This window comes from Galeopterus variegatus, unplaced genomic scaffold (genome assembly GCF_000696425.1).
Source record: "Galeopterus variegatus unplaced genomic scaffold, G_variegatus-3.0.2 Scaffold1202, whole genome shotgun sequence".
Lineage (NCBI taxonomy): Eukaryota > Metazoa > Chordata > Mammalia > Dermoptera > Cynocephalidae > Galeopterus > Galeopterus variegatus.
The window spans coordinates 85804-109115 of NW_007727313.1; the positions used below are offsets into that span (position 1 = coordinate 85804).

The window sequence follows — 23312 nt, forward strand, 5'->3', positions numbered from 1 at the left end:
GAAAGAGATTTGATCACTTTGGTAGGAACTAAATTAGCTTGCCGAATTCCAGCTTTTCCCAGGTGAACAAAAGCAAACATTTTTTACCATTTCCATTAATTTTTATTCATTGAAGTAATGAAAGACAATAAAGAGAACAAGATCATGAGGCCAGTAGCTGTGGGACTGCTCCTCATTTCTGGATTAACTGGGAATGAATAGACCCAGGAAGTGCGCAGTATATGGGCCACTTGAGGGTATGCACTGCTGAACTGAGGTCTAAACTCCGAGTTCTACCTAATTGGAGTACCCTCTAAAAGGGAGTGTTAGTGTGCTAAGGGCTAATGTTTGACTTTTAAAATAAAGGTAAAAAAAGGTGGCATTACTTAAGAAGATGTTGCTAGTTTCAGGTCTTAGAAGGGTGTTCTGATTCTCCTTATGAAAATGGAAAAATCCATTTGGTTTTTTGGCAAGGTGTATTTGGAGATCTGGTCAGTCTTGGAGGACTATTACCCTTTGTTTTTCCTTTGGGAAAATGTCTCTAGCCTGGGAGGAATAGCAAAAGAACCACACAGATTTCCTGATATTTTGAGGTATGTAGTCATGCAGTCCACTGGAGAATCTGACCTTAGGTCTTGGTCTACCAGCTACCCGCATTAACTTATGTATGTTTTCCTTTTTATAAAAATGAGGTAACCTTTGATCTTGTTAAGATTCTCCGAACTTAGGTGTAAAATCTCCGTTTTAATTGCTAGTGGACCATTGTAATTTCACCCTAGATGCAGGCTCACTCCTAGAGCCAAAATGGGAGATGAGTTGGTGGACAGACTGATTTCTTCCCTGAATCTGCTCTAGGGTGAACAATACGAATTGAGCAGGATTTTCTAGGTAATTCTAACCCTCAGGACTTACTCAACTGTTCTTTGCTCTCTCAAACATATGGTTCTTGGGGTGGTTCAGAATGAAGCAGACCTATTAGGTTGGGTTGGCAGTTTTTGAAGCAAATGATCCTTGAAAGATTTCTTATGCCTGAAAAATATTTCTTAATTTTGTAGACATGGATTTAGGTGTTATTACAAAACACTCAGCATTACATGCCAAGCCCAATGGACTCATTCTTCAATATGGGACTGCTGGATTTCGAACGAAGGCAGAACATCTTGATCATGTCATGTTTCGCATGGGATTGTTAGCTGTCCTGAGGTCAAAACAGACAAAATCCACCATAGGAGTCATGGTAACAGCATCACACAATCCTGAGGTAAAGCCCTTAGTTCTCTGATGAAGCAAACCATTATTTACAAGATTAAACCCTAGCATCTGAGCAGTTTGACCCAAAGTACAAACTTTGATTCTAGGAATGTGCCTTCTCATTTATATGTTCCTTTGGATTTGAAGCAACTCTTTTTTAAGAGAGTGGTCATTCAAGTCATGACTCCCAAGAGGGTGTGTAGAGAATGAAATGAGACTCATTTTGGAGGGAGTGCCAATATTAGAGAAATAACAGAATGTCCTTCCAATTAGTTGAATTGAGACAGTTATCAGGCCTCTATTAATTTATTAGTGATTAAAGAGATTGGGGATGGGTGAGGGAAGGGCAAACATTTGAAAAGACATATTTTGAAATTTCCAGACAGGTTTTCTATAGCTAGGTAATAGTTTCTTGTTCTGAATGAATAGCCAAACAGGTGGGTCCAGGGATCCAAATGTGAGCTTTGGGCAGAATACTCATGAGGCCCAATGGTTCTTAGTCTTCATGACAATTAAGATTTTAATCAAAGTATTCCTTTTGACATAGTTATTTTTATTTTTATTTTTTCAGCTTTATTGAGGTACAAGTGACAAGTAAAAATTGTATATATTCCAGTTGTTCAGTGTCATGTTTTGATATATGTATATATTGTGAAATGATTACCACAATCAAGCTGTTTCTATAAGTTCTACCCTTTAAAATTTCCCATATAAATGAGATCATGCAGCATTTGTCCAGTGTCAGGCTTATTTCACTCAGCATAATGTCCTCCAGTTTCATCCATGTTGTAAATAGCAGGACTTCATTCTTTTTAAGGCTGAATAATAGTCTATTGTGTATATACATATATATCACATATTCTTTATCTGTTCATTTATCCGTGTACACTTAAGTTGTTTCTATATCTTGGTTAACCTTTTTTTCCAAGAAGTAGAACTATTTTATTCTGTATTGCCTATAGCCCAGTAATACATAGTTTGAATAATATGCTTCTATTTGATTGCTAGAGCATGAGATTATGAGATTTTTGTAGCTAAGTCATCAGCAAGTTAAAGCTCTGTAGGTCAGTGAGGGATTGAAATCTTCTCTTCCCACCCAAATGGGGACATTGCCTGTTCAGCTTCTAAATCTGTGATCTCTCCAAATGTGTGAATGTGTAAATGTATAAATTCCCAAAATTGATTGATGACTTGTAGGAAGAGCTCCGCATTTATTGCTAGTTCCGGAAGCAATTTTCAAAACAATTCTGAGCCGTTTCTTTCAATTGCCATTCACTCTTAACTACACCTTATTTCTTTCCAGGAATTTGAGCAGAACAGGGTTGGGAGTCAGTTATCAGCTTGAGTCCAGAGTCATAGCAAGAAGGATCTTTAGGTGCCCTCACTATACTCTAGTTATGCCCATCAGTTATTTGATAGTGAATGCACAGATAATAGCCTTTAAAAAAAAACTAGTGTAGCATAGTGATTCTCAGATTTAAGAATTGGATAAACTTGATGTTTTAAAATCAGCAATGATACTTGTTAGCTGTGTGATCATAAGCAAATTACCCAGCCTCTCTGAATCTCAGTTTTCTCAATGTAAAGATTGGAGTAATAATAGGATTATTAGTTAAATTGATGTGTGTCATGAACATTTAATGAGATAATGCATGTAAAACACCTAGTCTAGTGCATGATATTAATATTGGGTAGTAACTATTGAAACTACTCAGCCATCACACTGTCTTTTGTTAGGGGAACAACTTATCCTCATGAATATTCAGATTGCTTATTGTTTTTCATTTTAGGAAGACAATGGTGTAAAATTGGTTGATCCTTTGGGTGAGATGTTGGCACCATCCTGGGAGGAACATGCTACTGATTTGGCAAATGCTGAGGAACAAGATATGCAGAGAGTGCTTATTGACATCAGTGAGAAAGAAGCCGTGAATCTGCAACAAGATGCCTTCATAGTTATTGGTAGAGATACCAGGTGACGATAAGAGTTCCTGGTGAAAGCAGCTTTAGGAGCTGATTGCGTCAGTGTCAATACCCAAGACAAAGGGAAAAAATAAAGTGAAATTGCCCTGAATGGCCCCTCTCCCTACTGGCCTTTGTAGTAGGATATACAAACTAAGTCATTACTGCAGCTTTGGTTTTGGAGTCTGACTCTGGTTTGAACCCCAGCTGTCACACTTAACGATTTGAGCTAGTTCCTCAACCTTTGGAGCTTCCATTTCTTCATCTATAAAATGTTCATGATAAGGCCTTTCACAAGGTTTTTGTGAGGATTAAATGAAATAATGTATGCAAAATACTTATTTTCTGCCACAAGAGAAGCATTTGATAGATGTCTCCCACCCTCCTTTTGTATGTTTATTTTTTTCCCTGCAGAATTAGAACACATGCTTTTAACTCATTTTGAATGATTTAATTTATAATCTGTGTTACTGTCAGTTCAAATATTTATATTGTTTTCTCATGCTGGAGTTCACTGGAAAAAAAATCTGTGTTATTTTCTACATATTTGTCATATTTGGCAGCTTTTGCCTTCCTTTACAAAAAGATATCTTTTTGTAAAATGTTAGATTAAAAGTGCACTTTGAAACAGTAGCATTCTCTTTTGATAAGATTTGGTCTTATCCAGAGATTCTTTCAAAAGGAAATTTCTACTCAATCTCCTAGTGGCTTGGACTGTTTTTTTACCCTTTATTGTGTTACCAGAGTGTCTTCCAAATTCCACTGGATGTAGATTTTATAGGTAGTAGAAATTACCAAGTAGGTTATGTTTTAATGTAAATTATTATCCTACAGTAAAGCCATCCTACGTATATTTGGCTATTATCTGTTAACTAACTTATTTTTTTAAATTTATTATTTTTTTATTTTTAGTGATTTAATTACATTTTCTTATCCTTGTAATTTTCTTCATATAATTTAACAAAATTATCAGACATGTCCTGATTACACATCATCTTTCTTATTCCAGAAATACAATTCAAAAACTAACTTTGATTTCTGCTTATATTTTATTTTACTTATTTATTTTCTTAGTACTTTTTTTATTGGTTATGAATATTCATGAGATACAAAGCTGATTGTTACCACTTGTGCCCAAGATGTGATGGCCAAATCCATACTGGCAGCATCCTCATTACTACAAATTGTGATTATATCCCGTGTCCCCCACCCAATTATCCCCGACCTCCCTCCCCATCCCCCTTTCCTCCACTCCATTTTAAATCCCTACGTATGCTCGCTCTCTCTGCAAGTCCAACACACCTCTGTGGTCTTTCTTTCCTTCCTACTTTCTCTCTTAGCTCCCACTTATGAGAGAGAACATGTGGTATTTATCCTTCTGTGCTTTGCTTATTTCACTCAACATAAATTTCTCCAAGCTCATCCATGTAGTTGCAAATGGGAGGATTTCGTTCTTTTTTATGGCAGAGTAGTATTCCATGGTGTATGTATACCACATTTTCCTTATCCATTCGTCCATTGATGGACATTTAGGTTGGTTCCATATCTTGGCTATTGTAAACAGAGCTTCAGTGAACATGGGAGTGCAGGTATCCCTTTGACATGATGATTTCCATTTCTTTGGGTATATACCCAGAAGTTGAAGCACAGGCAACAAAATTAAAAATAAACAAATGGGACTATATCAACCTAACCTGCACAGCTAAGTAAACAGAGTGAAACAAAAACCTACAGAGTGGGAGAAAATTTTTGCTAACTGCATCCGACAGGGATTAATATCCATAATATACAAGGAACTCAAGCGATTACACAGTAAAAAAAAAACCCAATTAAAAAATGGGCAAAGGAGCTGAATAGACATTTTTCAAAGGAAGACATACAGTTGACCAACAGGTACATGAAAAAATGCTAAACATCACTAGTCATCAGGGAAATGCAAATTAAAACCACATTGAGATATCACCTTACCCCAGTCAGATTGGCTGTAATCAAAAAGAGAATAACATGCTGGCGAGGGTATGGAGAGAAGGGAACGCTCCTGCACTGCTGGTGGGACTGTAAATTAGTACAACCACTATGGAAAACAGTATAGAGGTTTCTCAAACAACTACAGACCGATCTTCCATATGATCCAGCAATCCCACTTCTGGTGGGTATATACCCAAAGGAACGGGAACCTGTTATCTAAGTGATAGAACATCTTTTTCTACAAGGCAGTTTTATAATGATCTGTATTTTCAAACAGATAATTTGTTCTGACTTTATAAAATGGAAAATAGGTTCTATATCCTTGGTGGTTTAATAGCCAGTACTGTATTATATACAGTGTGCATTCAGTATTTGTTTTTACTATTCTTGGACAACCTATATGTTGCTATAGTCAAACATGAGAAGATATTTGGGTGTGATGTAGTTAGGGTATCGTTTATATAGGTTTTCTAAATTTACTTGAAAGCCGAAATTTTTCCAAGACAGATTGTGAAAGGCTACTTGAAATGCTTATAGTTTACCAGTATCTTCTTTTTAGAGTTATTAACTTTCAGTTCAGATGAAATTAGCTTATTATTATTTTGAAATTTGTAGCCTATAATTTCTGGATTTGCTTGCAGAACCAGCAATTCTGTTGATTTCAGGATGGGATATATTATCTTCTTCCTTTTCTTTCCTAGGCCCAGCAGTGAGAAACTTTCACAGTCTGTAATAGATGGTGTGACTGTTTTAGGAGCTCAATTCCATGGTATGTAGTTATCCTGAATTGTAAATTACATGAATCTTTTAAAAACTTTTTTTAAATTACAAAAATAATTTATATTTATTTAGAAGTATTTGAAAACACCAATGAAAATATTTAAAAAATGAACTCCTAGACATAAAATACTAACTGCTAAAATAATCTAGATTGTTTCCGGGCAGGTATATTTTGTTTTACCTGTTGGAGTACTATAGGAGATTATAAGTAGGAAATGCTGATCTAATACAACTTCTACTTTAGTAAGGCTGAATTTCCTAAAATAAAAACCTTTAAAGTTACGTGAAGATGTTTATTTTGGGGAGCTTTTATTCCCTAATAGCTGATCAGCTATGGAATCAGCTGTTACCAGTCAAATAGTGACGGAAATTATCTTTGTCCAACATGGAATCACGGTTTTAAGTTTTGACAGGTGGTTCTTCCTATTATATCAAATGGGAGAATTAAATGCAACAGAACTGAGGCTATGATCCTCTCCACACAGAGGCTGTGCTCGTTGTAAATGCAGTGACTCCTTTGTGCCCTGAAGTGAATATTTTCTGGTATCAGATTTTTCTCTTTAAAAACATTTTTTTCTCTTTACCTTTGAAACCTCTGCCTCCTGCTGTGTCCCCTTCACAGTTAATCTGGCCTCTTCTAAGAGCTGGCTCTGCTCACCTTCTCTGTTTGCTCATCTTCTAGTCATTCCTTAGCCTCCTGCAGGTGAGTCTCTATCCATGCCTCTCCAGTGAAATGTGCCTCCCTCTGCCACTCATCTGAATTCTAATTGCCAAATCTTGTGGCTCTTATAAAGGGGTCCGTAGGACCCAGAGACCCCTGTGGAGCATTTGAGGAAGCTGCAGAGACCCTGTGGACCTCTTGATACAGTGTGCAGAGTTTTACCTGCCCAAGCAGCACTCTTCTAGGCAGGGGATACATAGCTTTTGTCAGATATTCAGTGGGGTCTCTGACCTAAAAATAACTTCAAGAATTTAAGTTTTAAAGTTTTTACTTCAGTTGCCATCTCTGCAGATTTCCTCACTGTTAAAACTCCCTCTTTCTTTAAACTTCTACTTGCTTGGCCACTATTCCTTATTGCTGGCTTCTCTTCTGTCTCATTTGATATGGGCATTCCTCAGTTTTCTCTTTCATTCTGCATGATTTCTGAATGATCATCTCTCCTGCTGTAGCTCCAGTTACCTTTTACTCATTCATTTATTAATTCCTGAAACATTTTTGACTACCTGCTATAGAAAACCCTCCAGTAGTCTATTTTACTGTGTATCTCAACCCATAGTAAGAAACCCATTTTTGTATCATGACGTGTATGTGTGCTTGTGTGTATACCTAAAATGATAGTTTCAATAAACAGTACTCACCCATGCTATATGACATGTATTTATTGGTTTAAAATGCGGAAGTGCCGTTTTTGTGTCCCTAAGTCAAGTCCATGACCCACTGACAGGCTGTGGCCTGCAGTTTGTAAAGCAATGGTTTGAGGGATGTCTTTGCTTAGGTGGCTTGCCTTAACTTGGATTCACCCTGCCCAAAATTGTGTTCTTTCTACCATCCCAGGATAGTTGACCTTTTCAGCACTGTCTCTAGAACCATCACTCCTCTAGTGTTTCAGTCTAGAAAGATTTGAGAGTACTTTTTAAAACTTTTCCCTTGTTTCTTTCTTCAGGCTATTGTATTTCAGGAAACAGAAGAGGTTAAGTGACTGCGGCAGGGAGGATGGGGAAGCTAGTGGAAGATAGGGTTAGGGAGGTAAGCAGGGCCCACATCATTCCAAGGCCCTGTAGGTCATGGCAAGGATTTGGGGTCTATTCCAAGTGCTGTGGAACTCCATTGAAAGACTTTTTTTTTTTTTTTTTTTGTCTTTTGTCTTTTTCCGTGTCCGGCAACGGATCGCAACCCTCAGTGTTGCCCCCGTACCGGACCGGGGACCGGCAACGGGATTGCAACCCTCGGTGCTGCTCCCGCGCCTCGCTCAGCCAGTGAGCGGGAACCGGTCTGTATGTGGGATCCGAACCCTCAGGCGGGAGCGCCGCCGCGCTTCCCAAGCGGCGCACTTATCCAGTGCGCCACCGGGCCGGCCCCCCATTGAAAGATTTTATGCAAGAGAATTATGTGATCACATTTTCATTTGAAGCCAGTCATTTTGGTGGTTGTGTAGAGAAGGGAAAGGAAGGTTGTAAAAAAGGAAAAGAGACCAGCCAGACCATTTTTGTATGGGCAATAGTTCATGCAAGAGTAATGATACCGAGAGAAATTGAAAATTTTGAGATTAATATTGAATTCCAAGGATTTTGTGGTATGTGGTGAGAACAGAGCTGTGAAAAACACCTTCCAGGTTTCTTGGTTGATCACTTTAATAGATGATGATGGTTTTTACTAAGTATATAGAACATTTAACAAATTTATTTAGTAATTTTAATATTGGTCACAAAATCCTTGGTTTCCTCCTTTAGCATGTCTTTTGGGTAATGGAATAATGATTTCCTGTTGTTAAACACTTCCATTAAACCATTCTAAGCTGTTATCCACTTTGTTTGAGCTCCCCCACCTCCTCCCATCCAGTCTTTATACCAAAGCCAAGATTACCGTCATAAAATACCATTTCTGTTGAATAACTGCAGGGGTCAAGAATTTAAAATGACTCCTTTTTGCTTGCAGTCTAAACTCTTGTGTTTGAGTTTGATGTCCATAGACAGATCAAGTCACCAAATATTTACTCATTGGATGCTGGTCCATCTCTGCTATGCATTTCTTTGTTTTTTGCTCATGGTGCCTTTCTTCTGAGTTTAGCTGTTTGACTGTAAGACTTTTTTTGGCAGGGGGAAATTATTGTGGGACATTTTTGAGGATTATGAAGAAGGTATATTCTCTGTCAAAGTTTAGTGTTTGCTTTTGCTGAGGACCTGGGGCACTACCTGTCTGGGTCCACTTTAATTAATGACAAGGTTCTTTTTGGTCTCCTGTGGTTGCGTACATTTGGGCTGGAAAATCATGCAAGGGCCTGTGCTTGGGGTGACAGCTCTTCAGGAACGGGTTTCCCCCCGGTCTGCTCTGCTTAGTTCTAAGACAGCTGTCCTCAGGGTCGTGACTTTTGGGGTGGTTCATTTCTGACCCACCCTTGTACTGAAGGGATAGTCCTTTGTGGTTTCACCTTCATGATGGCCTGGTCTTCTACTGGCTTCCCCATCTTAGACCAGCATGGACTTTTCTGCACTTGAAAACCATAGTTCAATTTCTAGTTTAGAGGAATACCCTCACAGCAAAATTGGCTTCCCTTAGCTCAGATTTTGGAGTTCGTGCCTTCACATAAATTTTGGCCTGATAATTTCTCTGTAACTTGTCAGCACTGCAGTTCCTTTTAAAGAGATTTTTCTCTTTTATCAAGCATTTTTGGTTGTTTTCAGGAAGATGGTTCATCTGAATTATGTAGTTTGTTTTGCAGTATTACTGGAAACAATTCAATTATTATTTTTCTGTATTGTTTTATATTTACATTGTTACCTGTCTATACTACATGATTGTTTTTGCTACTAAAAGTAGTATTTCTTGTAGAATTGACTGTGTGACATGTAGTTGCAATGATTTTAATGAATATTTGTGCATCTGGATAATGTGAAAGTTAGTGTTTCTGTGTTTTGTCACGTCTTTTTTAAAAAAGAGGATTTTTTACCCTGAAATTCCTACATTATGCATACATTTAAACTTGTATTTTCCTTTATTAAGAAATGTGTTGAATTGCTTTTTGTATTTCCATGACAGATTATGGCTTGTTAACAACACCACAGCTGCACTACATGGTGTATTGTCGAAATACCAGTGGCCAGTATGGCAAGGCAACCATAGAAGGTTACTACCAGAAACTCTCTAAAGCTTTTGTGGAACTTACCAAACAGGTGAAAAATCTCTTGAACATGGTTAGAGTTTAAACAAATGAATAAAGTAACATGACCAATTGAACAATTTATCTAAATAGTTTGTCACTCTTCCTCCTTCATTTTCCAAAAATGCAGTACATCTTTTTTTTCTCTCTAAAGCTCCACAAAGTTCTGGTCTCTGTTTACAGCTAACTGTATGTTGGCATTTAATTGCCAAGGCATATAGTACATACTGAGATCATTAGGGGGAAAACATGGTGGAGGTCTTATTGTTATCATAAGTATTTGTTCAGATGAATTTGGTCTTAAGAGTTAATGTAGGTGCTATTGGCTTAGTACTTAAGGCATCTGCTGAGAAAGATTTTTTTCTAGGTATATTGGCTTGTTAAACCTGGAGAGATCTGAGGGGTATAATTCATGTGACCAACAAATATTGAGTGTATGTCATTGACAGGCACAGTTAATTCAAACAAAGCCCTTGCTCTCATAGAACTTATATTTTGGGGTGAGGATGGGTGGGAGAGGACACCAACAATTAGGAAAAAAACCAAATGTGCTTGGAGATGTCATAGGCTATGAAGAGAATGACAGAAGATATTACTACTCCTTTTTCTATATACTCATTCCCACATTTGAATGGCTGCCATGTAATATAGATGATAATATTTTTAAGGGACCCTGCATAACTGAGGCTAAATTCTAATAAAGCTGTATTTCCATAACTTGTTCAGTCAGTGAAACTGTTCCAGTGTCCAAGGTATTTTTAAATTTTACTTTGGTGTTTTATATTTTTCATCTGAAATGTATGTACGATTGTTTCCTGGGCTAAAATCAATTAACTAACTGAAGTAATGGAAACTGTTTACATGTTTACGTATATGCATATTTGCTGTATATTTCACTTTTGCTTTTATAACTTGAAATTTATCTTCGATGTCTTTTTCCTTTGAAGGCCTCATCCAGTGGAGATAAATATAGATCACTTAAGGTTGACTGTGCAAATGGCATAGGGGCCCTGAAGCTCAAAGAAATGGAACATTACTTCTCACAGGGGCTGTCAATTCAGCTGTTTAATGATGGGACCAAAGGGAAACTCAATCATTTCTGTGGGGCTGACTTTGTGAAAAGTCATCAGAAACCTCCACAGGGTATGTAGTACTAGCACTGTTAAAGTTTGTTGGTAGAGCTCTTTAAAGCCGATCTCACTTATAGACTGAGATGGCCAAGTGAGTTAAGAATCATGCAGCTAGTCCTGCCACTTTGGGATCTTTAGGAATCTTCCCCGGTCGTCAGTGCCATTCAAAACATGATCTTCCCCTTTACCTGTAAGTCATACCACTCCTCATAGTCTATAGGAAATCTGTTGGAGAAAGCAAAATCAGAAAATGGCATTCTAGAGCAGTGGTCCTCAAACTCAAGCATCAGCATTGCCTGGAGGGCTTGTATGCACACAGATTCCTGGGCTCCACCCCAGAGTTTTAGGATTTGCATAGGTTAGAAATCTGCATTTCTTTCAAGTTCCCAGGCTTTGTTGATGACACTGGCCTGGGGACCACACTCTGAGAATCACTGATCTAAAGTTAAGTAGTATTATTAGATACCTTATCTGAATTAGATACATAATGGAAAGGGAATGTAACTCTACTTATGTAATTGTTAGCACAATCAGTGTTATCCACAGTAGGCAGATTAGGAGGAAGACCATTCTTCAGATTTTAGTTGAAGTAAGATGTGTTGTAGATTTATCTGCATTACCGATTCTAAATGATTAGCCTGGAGGCCAGTTTGGCTTGCAGATGTGTTTTGTTTGGTGTGCTGTGTGTGTATGTCTGCATGTTTAATTGCATTAGTTGCCGCTGATTAAAAATTCTGTGAGTTTTCTTACATATTGGAATCTCTGGCATCTGTTTACCAAAATCAGAAATGTCTGTTGACACATGGCATTAATCTGCTGCAGTCAAATAGCTGCCGTCCCCTTTAAATAGAGCATGCATTCTAGAACTCTACAGACTTCATCTAGTTTCTCTGTTAATTCATGTTATTCTGCCTCACTGTAGTAAAATTTCAATTTCCTCAACCTGTTTGAGCCACTTTTCATTGAACTGCTTGTTTTGACATTTGCTTACTGATGGTTCAGTTCTGTTACTCATTTATCCATTCACTAAATACTGAACTCTTACTCTCTACTGTTCTAGGCTCTGGGGCTGCAGTATGAACAAATCCGTAGCTCATGCTTTCCTGAAGCTAGCTGGCTTTGTGTCCTATAGTCAACCTTATAATTGTATTCATGACAAATGCCTTTTACCTCTTATTTGCCTCATGTTGGATTTGTCATTCTGCTGCTGGTCATGGCTAAGGGACAGCCACATTTTCTAATAAATTTGATGTGACAATTGCCTCAGGTTTCAATAGCTTTATGCATATTTCATGAGCCAGTTCTCTCTCACAGGTTATAATTCTTTGCTTTTAATTACCCGTGTTTCTTGTTATTGGTGGTGTAAACAAATAAAAATCACTTCTATTAGCATTAAATCAAAGCCCATGCCTCTATTGCTAACTATTTTTTATATGTAAAAGACATCACAGTACTAGGTAAATTGCATTCAGAAATACTTGTATCTTTCAAAAAACTATATGGGAAACCTGTCTAGCCGAACTAACTGGCTTATCAGATGGAATTTTATTTTAGTACTATAGCAAGTTTCATCATAAATAGATTTTGAACATTGCTTTTTTAGTTTGCTGTGAAAGGATTTGACCCGTAAAAACTACCACTAAACTGTACACTACTTAAAGATTAAGACAGTTTTTATTTGGAAGGATAATTTTAAACATCTCTTGAAAAATTATAGTGGACATGCTACATGTAACACATAAGGACAATTGTGACCATGCTTTAGTGAAAAGTTTTTCCCTGGTTACTAGTGTAAAAGAAAAACCTAAAACTTTTTATGTTTCTTAGACTGAAATGCATTTTAAATTATCCTGTGTACTAGGAATGGAAATGAAGTCCAATGAAAGATGTTGTTCCTTTGATGGAGATGCAGACAGAATTGTTTATTACTATCATGATGCAGATGGTCACTTTCATCTCATAGATGGAGACAAGATAGCAACATTAATTAGCAGTTTCCTTAAAGAGCTCCTGTTGGAGGTATGGTGATTGGGGGAGGGCGGGGATTGGCGTTCTATGAAACGGGATTTATTAGTGAAATAGTTCCATATCCAGACAGTCATTTGAATGTCTGAAAGGCACAATTTGTGGCCAGAAAATACAAAAAGTGGTAGTTCCAGTCATTTCAACATTGGTGTACTGGTTTTGGAACTTGAAAGTATGCTTTTCTTTCTTATGCTGGCTAAGTATTATGATTTGAAGCTTTCTAAAGTTTTGGTTTCTTCATAACTGAAACTTTAATGTGAGTTCCACCATCACTCCCTGAAGCCCTTACTTCTAACAGAAAATCTCATCATCTGAGAGATTTATTTACTATGATTATGATAAGCTTAGTGATATGAGATTTGTTTTGCTTTTTTGGAACTCTCTTTCAGGCTATCTTTAAATATATGATGTAATTGGAAATAATTATTATAATCTGGAAAAGGTATATTTTAAGAATACAACTTTTGTGTTAAAAAGTGAAAGAGAAAGATCAGGAGATCACAGGCTTCTTTAAAGAGGATTCCAATACAACTTTTGTGTTAAAAAGTGAAAGAGAAAGATCAGGAGATCACAGGCTTCTTTAAAGAGGATTCCAATACAACTTTTGTGTTAAAAAGTGAAAGAGAAAGATCAGGAGATCACAGGCTTCTTTAAAGAGGATTCCAATACAACTTTTGTGTTAAAAAGTGAAAGAGAAAGATCAGGAGATCACAGGCTTCTTTAAAGAGGATTCCAATACAACTTTTGTGTTAAAAAGTGAAAGAGAAAGATCAGGAGATCACAGGCTTCTTTAAAGAGGATTCCAATACAACTTTTGTGTTAAAAAGTGAAAGAGAAAGATCAGGAGATCACAGGCTTCTTTAAAGAGGATTCCTTGTAGAAATGCTTTAAATAGTGCTCAAAATTATTTTAGGCTCTTTTCCATGTGTAAATTTTCGGTCAGTCATTTATCCCATAAACTAAGGCACAGGTGAGCTGGCTGATAGTTTTTTTATCCTTTAGAACTCTCATGTTTACTTTTGTCAACTCTGTACTTTTGATGGCAGGTTAAGTATCATTGTTTTTGTCTAGATTGGAGAAAGTTTGAATATTGGCGTTGTACAAACTGCATATGCAAATGGAAGTTCAACCCGGTATCTTGAAGAAATTATGAAGGTTTGAACCATTTTCATTTTCTAGTCGTTTCTTCATAATTTTGTTATAATTCTGTGAGGAAAATGTCATAAAAGTGAGTATGCTGTCGTGCATGAAGCTGAGCTGTTGTTCATGTAAGAGTAATTAGAAATCAAAAATAAGAAAAAAATTTTTAACTGTTCCTGATGCAAAAAGGGAGAGACTTTCCCCCTTCTTTTTCATAGAGCATTTCCTCTGGAAAACTTACAAATTCTTTCTCTGCCCCATTGTAATAAATGTAAATATTTTTAAAGACCAAATAAGCCAGTTTTGTAGCCCAGGAATATTTTTCTTGAGGGCCTGAAGTTACCTCTTTCAAATGTAAACATCAAGATAGCACCTCTGTATCCCAGTCTTAGAAGAGTTTAACCTAGCTGTCTGGCTCCAAGTTGTAACTATCTACCTGTCATAGATACATGAGAAGTTTTATTATTCCATTAGATAAAGGTAATTACCTAACATAGACAGCCATCCCAATCAGCAGGTAAATTTAGGATAAACTACATGTGACACATGGTGTTGTCAAGGCTTCTAATTTGAGGACTAGTGTTAAAGAAAACATTATTCACGCTACACTTGTTAAAATGATAAGGCAGACTTCATTCAAGACTATTATGATAGGCATAGGGACTAATGTGATGGAGTTTAGCATTGGTGGAGAGAGATTGGACTCAACTCTGAATACAGTAAAGAATAGTAGAAAAGTGGGGATTTTATAGCCAAGCAGCAGGGTGTGTGGGGTGGGACTTTGATCAATGGATGGAAAAATCACCAAAAAGGAAACATTAGGGGTAAAAGGGGGATATTCTGGCTAAACTGACTTAACAGGATTCTTTTTAAAAAATATTTTAACTCTTTTTTTTTTTTTTCCTTTTTGTCTTTTTTTACTGACCGATAACGGGATCGCAACCCTCGGTGTTGCGCCCGCACTGTGCTCAGCCAGTGAGCGGGAACCGGTCTCCACATGGGATCCGTACCCTCGGTGGGAGCGCCGCTGCACTCCCAAGCGGCGCACTCTCCAGTGTGCCACTGGGCCGGCCCAAAAAATATTTTAACTCTTTATTGCAGTTATATATGTATGTATATACACATATATGTGCATTTAAGACATATACATACACAAAATAATCACATATTATCATAAATGAACAGCTTGATTCGTGATGAAGACAGGCCAAAGGTGAGGACTTACCTGCGGGATGGTGGAGGACGAGGACTTTTATCAGATGTCAGGGTGAAGGATACTGGCTAAACCAACTTAGCAGGATTCTTGCTAAAAGTTGGGCTCCTATGAGCCTGACTAAAGTTTGATTAAAGAGAGAATTTTTGTCACTAGTTATCCTTCATCTTGAGAACATGTAGGGAATGCAGTGTATCTGCTTGACTGTACTAAAGGGTGAGATTTCTTACTGTCATTGCAATCTCCTTAGCAAATTGCCTGTGATGCATATCACAATCTGGCTTAATGCTTGTTCAGCAATAAAACTGTTCTTGCTCTGCTTTTGTGGAGAGCTTTTCTGGGCTGGTGGGAGATTTCATTTCTAATTATTGCTCCAGCGTCCAGCAGATGACCACACTACCTGCTCTAAGAGTTAGGCGGGGGTTCATGGAAAAAATTGGAAGCCTATTTGTGTTTTTTTTCTTCTCACTAACTAGTGTAATGTTTTTCCAACTTTTGTGTATCCTGTTTCAAATTCCTTCATTTTACTAGATTTTGTTCGCTTTCCATTCTCTATAAAGCAAGAATTGCAATATCAGGTTCCTTCAGCATCTGGGCGGGTACTTTCTCACTAACTAGTGTAATGTTTTTCCAACTTTTGTGTATCCTGTTTCAAATTCCTTCATTTTACTAGATTTTGTTCCCTTTCCATTCTCTATAAAGCAAGAATTGCAATATCAGGTTCCTTCAGCATCTGGGCGGGTACAGTGGATGAGTGTAGCAGCTGCCTAAGGAGTGGGAAGAGTGTGCCCAGGCCAGCTGCTGACAGCTTTAGTCATTCTTCAAGAGAAGCTGCATATATGAATTTTCGTGTGAATTTCTTCCCTTTCAAAAGAAATAGTGGGTGGGCAGAACAAAACCTATCTGGAGGCTGCTAGTTTGTGACCTGATTTAAATATACGTTTATAGTAAACTCAGGGTTTTCATCTGGGGCCCAGTTGCTTGCCTTTCACAGGGATTCTCAGTACTTAGGTTATTGTTGTATTTTCTTATTTTCTGTCTTAAATATTTATTATAGGTAAAATATCCTGTTTAAGAAACCTAATACATCAGAAAGTCTTCTCAACTCACTCTCTTGACATTGCTGAGATCTCCTACATTGAAATGCTACTCTTGATCTCTTTTGCAGTTTTGCTACTATCAGTTTTTCCTTACCCATTCTTAAGTCTCTCTCAGATCCATCCTTGATTTTCTCTACTCACTGTTGCTGATCCAGCCACCATACATTGTTGCTGTAATTAGTCCTAGAAAACTTCTGACTGCTGCCTCCTAAATTTGTAAGCCAGGAGGTGGCAACCAGTGGCCTGAGGATCAAATCTAACTTTCCATTGTTTGTAAATCAGCTTTAATGGAATAGACCCATGCTTATGTATTAATAGTCTGTGGCTGCTTTCTGCCACTGTGGCTGCTTTGTGCCACTACAATGGCAGAACTGAGTAATTGTGATAGAGACCATGTGGTTTGCAAAACTTAAAACTATTTACTATCTGGCCCTTTATAGAAAAAGCTTGTAGATCCCTGCTCTAAGCCATTCTCTACGTTGTAGCTAAACTCAGCTTTCTAAAACAACTGGATCATGTCACATTCCCACTTGTAATCTTTCATCGTCTTATATGGAGACTGTCTCCTCTGACACCTTGCCTTTCCCTTGGCTGTGTGCTTCCACAATGCCTTAACTCCTCCACAGTAACACTTATCATTTTGTGTTTTAATGCTTGTCTTTCTCATTAGAATAGGCTCCAGTAGGTTTTGTTCCTTGTTTTATCCCTGGGAAAGTAGGTATATGATAAATATTTGTAAACTGGATAATAGCTGTTATATTTCTTTAAATGTGTGTGTTATAGGTACCTGTCTATTGCACTAAAACTGGTGTAAAACATTTGCACCACAAGGCTCAAGAGTTTGACATTGGAGTTTATTTTGAAGCAAATGGGCATGGCACAGTAAGTTCTTTTAAACAATTACAACTGGCCTTAGCTGGCACTTTTCTTTATGATGGGAATTCTGTATTCGGGTAGTAACAGGTAATATTCTACTTTGCTGAAATGATTGGTGGTAATAAGGTTCTTTGGTTAACATATAAGAATATGTTATATATGTGTTGTGAAACTAGTTATCTTTTTGATGGTAATGATCCTTCTTTGAATGTGAAATATAATTTGTTCCTTTAATAATTTAGTTTTTAGAAAAATATGCAGTTCTTGATTTTCTTATAAGCAGATGGTCTATACATTTTCCTTCAACTGGCCATCGGTGGGACAAGGAAAAGTTCAGCAGCTTCAGTGAATTGATAAGTGTTGGAAAGTTGAGAATTAAGTTATAAATAACTGGAAGTGAGTTTAAACTAATTAGTGATAAGCATATAAAGTTATTTATGGTTTTTTTTTTAGCAGACAGGATATTTTAAAAAATTTTATTGAGATATAATTCACATATCATCTAAGTAAAATTCACCATCTTAAAGTGTATAATTGGTTTTAAATAAACGCATAAGGTTCTGAATTTAAAAAATGTTTTTACACTTCATCTCATTTCATAAACTGATTTGAGGTAGCCAACAGAAAATTTGAATCTAGGGCAAATAATTTTCCTCATTAATTCAAAGTTGTCTTCTGGAGGCCATAAATATAAGAAGGGGAAAAATAAGGTCCTACAATATGCAATTAGAATATAACTTCAGTGGTCTAATCACAGGAGTTGGTAAATGATTTTATAAAGGTCAAATATTTTAGGCTTTGTAAGCCATAAAGTCTGTGTTGCAACTGCTCAATTCTGCTGGTATAGTGTAAATGAATGGGTAAGGCTATGTTCCAGTCAAACTTTATTTACAGAAACAGGTGACCATCCTGCACCTTATTTTACCAACACACATGTATTCATCAGGTAGTTGAGCACCGTGTGCTACTCCTCTTCAGTACTGGGCCTCTTGAATGCAATAAAAAGATGGATAAGGCATTTCAAAATGTCATAGAAATCTTGAGGCACATGATGTATATATATATATATTGTGCTAAATATCTGTGACACTATTTGCCATTGTTCTGTGATAAATGTAATGAGCCCTCCTACTTTTGTGAAGCTCATGTCTTTAAAAATTTTAGGACAATAAAACTGTGCAAGAATGAATGATATCCTCTAAAGTAAAAATACAGACAGGCTTAAGTAATCTTGTTGCACACAACTGATTTAGCTACCTGGCTGAGGGGAAAACATAATGAACTCATTATACGTATATACCTTTTGTCAAGGTGGTGTTTTCTTTATAATCAGTTGTTTAAATTTTGGTAACTAGTGTTATAATCCATGAATACTTTTTTTCTCTAGTAATGTCCTATGGGTTCTTATATTAATTTCATACATTATAACACTGCCATTATTTTTCCCCTCAGTTTCTTCAGATTCACCAAGAATGAAAAGTGGTTTAGTTAGAATGATAGTACTTGAGACTGGGGCTTAGTGTTTGTGACTGATTTTGTATGTCTTCACTGCAGGTACTGTTTAGTAAAGCTGTTGAAATGAAGATAAAACAACTAACAAAGGAATTAGAAGAAAAGAAAAGAAAAGCTGCTAAGATGCTTGAAAACATTATTGACTTATTTAACCAGGTCAGAAATGATGGGGTGGTGGACTCTTGGTTACCTTTAAATTATTCAGAAGATGGGCAGAACATAGTGTGCTATATAAAAAATTAAAGTGGAGAAGTCCTGGCCTGGTGGCTTCCTTGCAACAGTGGTATATACAATTGAGATTTACACTGAAATGGAGTGATAAAACATCTTTAATATACTTTCCTCCCCGTACATTTTAAGATGAAAATTTTCAAGTGTACTAAGTAGTTTCCTCCTAGAATCAACAGATTGAGCTACTGAGTACACACACACACACAGGAGAGGTCTTCAGAAAGTTCATGGAAAGATTTTTTAATTGTTTTTCCATGAACTTTTTGAAGTACCATTGTATATACATTGCTAAAAAATTTTTTAAACCAGGGCCGGCCCGGTGGCGCACTGCTATAGTGCGCTGCTTGGGAATGTGGCGGCGCTCCCGCCGAGGGTTTGGATCCCACATACAGACCGGCCGCTCACTGGCTGAGTGAGGTGCAGGCGCAACACTGAGGGTTGCGGTCCCGTTGCCGGTCCCAGTCCGGTATGGGCGCGACACTGAGGGTTGCGATCCGTTGCCGGTCACGAAAAAAGACAAAACGGGAAAAAAAAAAAAATTTTTTTTAAACCAAACTCAAACAAATTCAGTAAAAATAATTGGTTGTCTCTTTGACAAAGGACAAATATGTGGGTCAGATAGTTGGGATTGGATTGCAGAACATGGCTATGGAAGAGCAATAGTCAGGATGGGGAAAAGCAATGGAACTAATATTTGAGTGTCTTGCACATATCGGGCACTTTATACATACTATCATGTAATCCTTGCAGTAACACAGAGAGAGGGGTTATTATAATTCCCATTTTATAACTCAAACAAAGGCTTAAAGATACTAAATGGCAGAGTATGGATTCATCTTCAGGTGTATCTTACACCAAAGCTCATATTTCTCCCATTTTACCACGATGCCTTCCATCATCATGGTGTAATATCTCAAAAGGGATCTAGTTATAAAGATAAAATTGAGTCATAGAATGTTAGTCTGGAGCCTTAGAGTTACCCAGTCTAATCTCATAGATTTTATAGATACTAAAGGCAAGTGTCTTAAGAGGAAGAGGTAGTTTCAATATTTGTATATCTTTCACTGTTGTTTTCTGTGGATTTCTTTACCTCATTTTTGTTCATGTTTATTTATTCACAAAAACACTCCAGTTAGTAATGCTGCATGTGGCTGTGGGGTGGGGGTGGGGGGAGGGCACAGTTAAAGAGTGATGGGGAATCTCAGGATACTATGGTTGCTTTTCTAAGATGGAGAACATTCCTATCCAGGAGTTTATGTTAAGAGCAGTTTCTTCCATTTGTTTCCCCATCTTGCAGGCAGCTGGTGATGCTATTTCTGACATGCTGGTGATTGAGGCAATCTTGGCTTTAAAGGGCTTGACTGTCCAACAGTGGGATGCTCTCTATATGGACCTTCCAAACAGACAACTCAAAGTTAAGGTGTGAGGGGTATTTTAAAATAACTTTTTTTGAATGTTAACTAAAACCTTTTATCCCAAATCTCCCTATTTTAAAATACTTCCTAAGTGTATCACATTTCATTCTATGTGTATCATATTTCATGCTGTACATATGTATACACACATTACATAGAAAATAAGGCCTCCTAATATCTGTTTTCTCACATCTTTAAATTGAATAACAAATTCATTTACTTCTATTGTTTGAGAAGTATTTGGTTTCCAACTTTATTATAAATAATATTATGAGTGATTCTGTGTATCACTTTTTAAAAAAAGATTTTATTATGGAAAACTTAAAACATATAAATGTAGAGAGAACAAAATAATGAATCCCTATCACCCACCTTCAACAGATTTCAGCTATTGCCTTACACATCTCCATACACCCTCATATTATTTTGAAGCAAAACCCAGAGAGCTTATCATTTTGGTTCACAGAGTACTTCCTGAGGCTAGATGCTGAAAAGTGGAATCTGTGGATTCAAAGGGAGAGAAGTTTTTAAAGCCATTCCAGATAAATTGCTAATTGATTTCTATACAGGTTTATACCAGTTCACACATTCGCCAACAGAATGTTAGAGATACTAAAACCATAGTTCACAGAAATGGCTGATGATTGTTCAGATTAGTTTTGACATATTTAGGAGATTCTTATCACATTCCTCTTATAGGTTGCCACTTATTTTTTAAAAATACCTAAAGTTACTTGGTCAGTGACTACACTGGGGTCCAAGGTATGACATGGAACTTTAAGTCATACATTATTTATTGGCCATTATTTTAGTGGTAACTGTAGAATATGGTCTGTGGAAATATCTTTTTGCTAAAGGTAATTCTTTATAGACTGAAGAAAAAAAAGTACAAATTTTGAAATAACTCTGACCTTGGAGGAAAAAAACTTATGAAATTTTAATGCAGTTCTATCATATACTTAATCTGGTGCTTCACTTTCTGTGTTGTACTTTGTGGAAAAATAAGTTGAAATGTAGATCTGTTACTGTTAAAATGAAAGAGCCATAATTATTTGGTGGGAATTATCTTGAATAGGTTAAGCTTCTGAAAGGGAGTGTAATATAGTAACAAATACGAACACTTGTGCTTAGGTTGCAGACAGGAGAGTGATTAGCACCACTGATGCTGAAAGACAAGCAGTTACACCCCCAGGACTACAGGAGGCAATCAATGACCTAGTGAAGAAGTACAAGCTTTCCCGAGCTTTTGTCCGGCCCTCTGGGACAGAAGATGTCGTCCGAGTGTATGCAGAAGCAGACACGCAAGTAAGCTGGGATAGTTCTATGGATAAAATTTGCAATGCAGCAAGAGTCTAATAACATAGGCGATGGAGGAGGAACCCTAGGAGAGAAAACTATTTTAATAATGCTTGGAATCTCAATATGTTAATTAAGAGTTTATGTCTTTGAAATTTGTTTATAGAGCCTTTCAGGTTTCTGTTAAGACTATGAAATTATTTTCATCAGCAGTTATATAGTTGAACAAAATTAGACCAACTTAGTTTATTTCTCCAAATATTTTTCGATTTATTCTAGACTTCCTGAAAGTGTCATATTTCTGACTGTGGCAGGAATAACTAATAAATACTTAGTTTGACACGTTAACTTTATACACTGTGAAGTAGATTACTCTTTTTTCTTTAAAAATATAATGCTGTGACTTTGTGAAAACAACCAGCTTTGTAGTCCATTTCTAAATCAACAGGTACCATTTGCTTTTGTCTCTGGACTCTGTTTTTTAAATATTTCCTTTAGATGACAGTCTTACTCTATGCCTCCATTTTCCTGATAGGGTCAAGACTTGTGGTCTGGATTTTTATAATTTGCCCTCTTTACATACTCCATCTTGTCTCTCACCTTAAGCTCTTGATAAAAGTGTTTGCACAGACAAGGACTGGGACTAAGGAGGAGACATTTCCATTTAATTTATACAAGACCCGGCAGCTCTTTTGCAGAAGCTTAGACCATGTCAGAGTATAGTGCATGAATGTCCCTTATGGATGAAAAGAGGGCAACTGAAGCCATGAGAATTATTTACTGTTGGGCCAGTTGTAGCCTTCCTGCCTTTAAGAGATTAGGTTTTATTGAATTTATTCGGAGTTTTGGAAGGATAACTAATTTTATAACCTGAATTGGTTGATTAAAAACTTACCTTATTTAGAAGAATTTGAACTGTTTTCCATTTTTTAAGTTCTGGAATTTGTTACTGAAAGATGAAAGAAAGAAGTTTTCATTTGAATGTGTTCGTGAAATAGTCAGGAAGCACCCTCCCCTTCCCTAGAGTTCAAGTAACATATTGTAGATGCTGTGTCCTTCTAATCTAACCCCCTTTAATGTAATTTGCAGGAAAGTGCAGATAGCCTTGCACTTGAAGTGAGCTTGGCAGTATTTCAGCTGGCCGGAGGAATTGGAGAAAGACCCCAACCAGGTTTCTGAAGATAATTTTTATATTCCTGAGAATCTGGATTTTTAAAATTTTTAGAAAACTGTTGTAATAATGGCAGTACTAAGACATTTATAATCATAATGTTTACAATGCACCTTACTGGATGGTTTCTAGATCTGACCGTTTTTCTTAAACACTACCAGAATAATTCTTCAGAAAAAGTGTTATACTTGTTAATGAAATTTACCTTTAATTTTAGTATCACTAATGTAAAGTATTGGGACTTAAGTATATGATTCAATTATTATTAACTTTATAGTGTATGCAGGGAAAATTTCATGCAGACTGCTGGAAAATTAAATCTTATTACCAACTCCTACTCCTTCTGATTGTCTTTGCTGTCGCCATCACCTAATATGTTGTTTTG

The 23312-nt window shown here is 36.9% G+C and overlaps 2 protein-coding genes across 2 annotated transcripts in view; one reads left to right on the plus strand and one right to left on the minus strand.

Moving 5' to 3' along the window:
• The first annotated feature begins 1032 nt into the window (after positions 1 to 1032).
• Positions 1033 to 23264, plus strand: PGM3 (phosphoglucomutase 3). The gene is made up of 12 exons (XM_008575516.1): positions 1033 to 1240; positions 3021 to 3205; positions 5862 to 5929; positions 9698 to 9831; positions 10766 to 10961; positions 12810 to 12967; positions 14045 to 14128; positions 17210 to 17308; positions 18857 to 18970; positions 20343 to 20465; positions 21592 to 21765; positions 22846 to 23264. The coding sequence occupies exons 1-12, from the start codon at positions 1037 to 1039 to the stop codon at positions 22933 to 22935; spliced, it is 1629 nt and encodes a 542-aa protein (XP_008573738.1). The 5' UTR covers positions 1033 to 1036; the 3' UTR covers positions 22936 to 23264.
• The window catches only part of DOPEY1 (dopey family member 1), a 77234-nt gene continuing 74669 nt past the window's right edge, over positions 20748 to 23312 (minus strand). The window contains exons 30-31 of the transcript XR_550678.1: positions 22652 to 22705; positions 20748 to 20961 (exon numbers count right to left, since the gene is read on the minus strand). The gene's annotated coding sequence lies outside the window, so the exon portion shown is untranslated. The remainder of the gene's footprint in view (positions 20962 to 22651; positions 22706 to 23312) is intronic.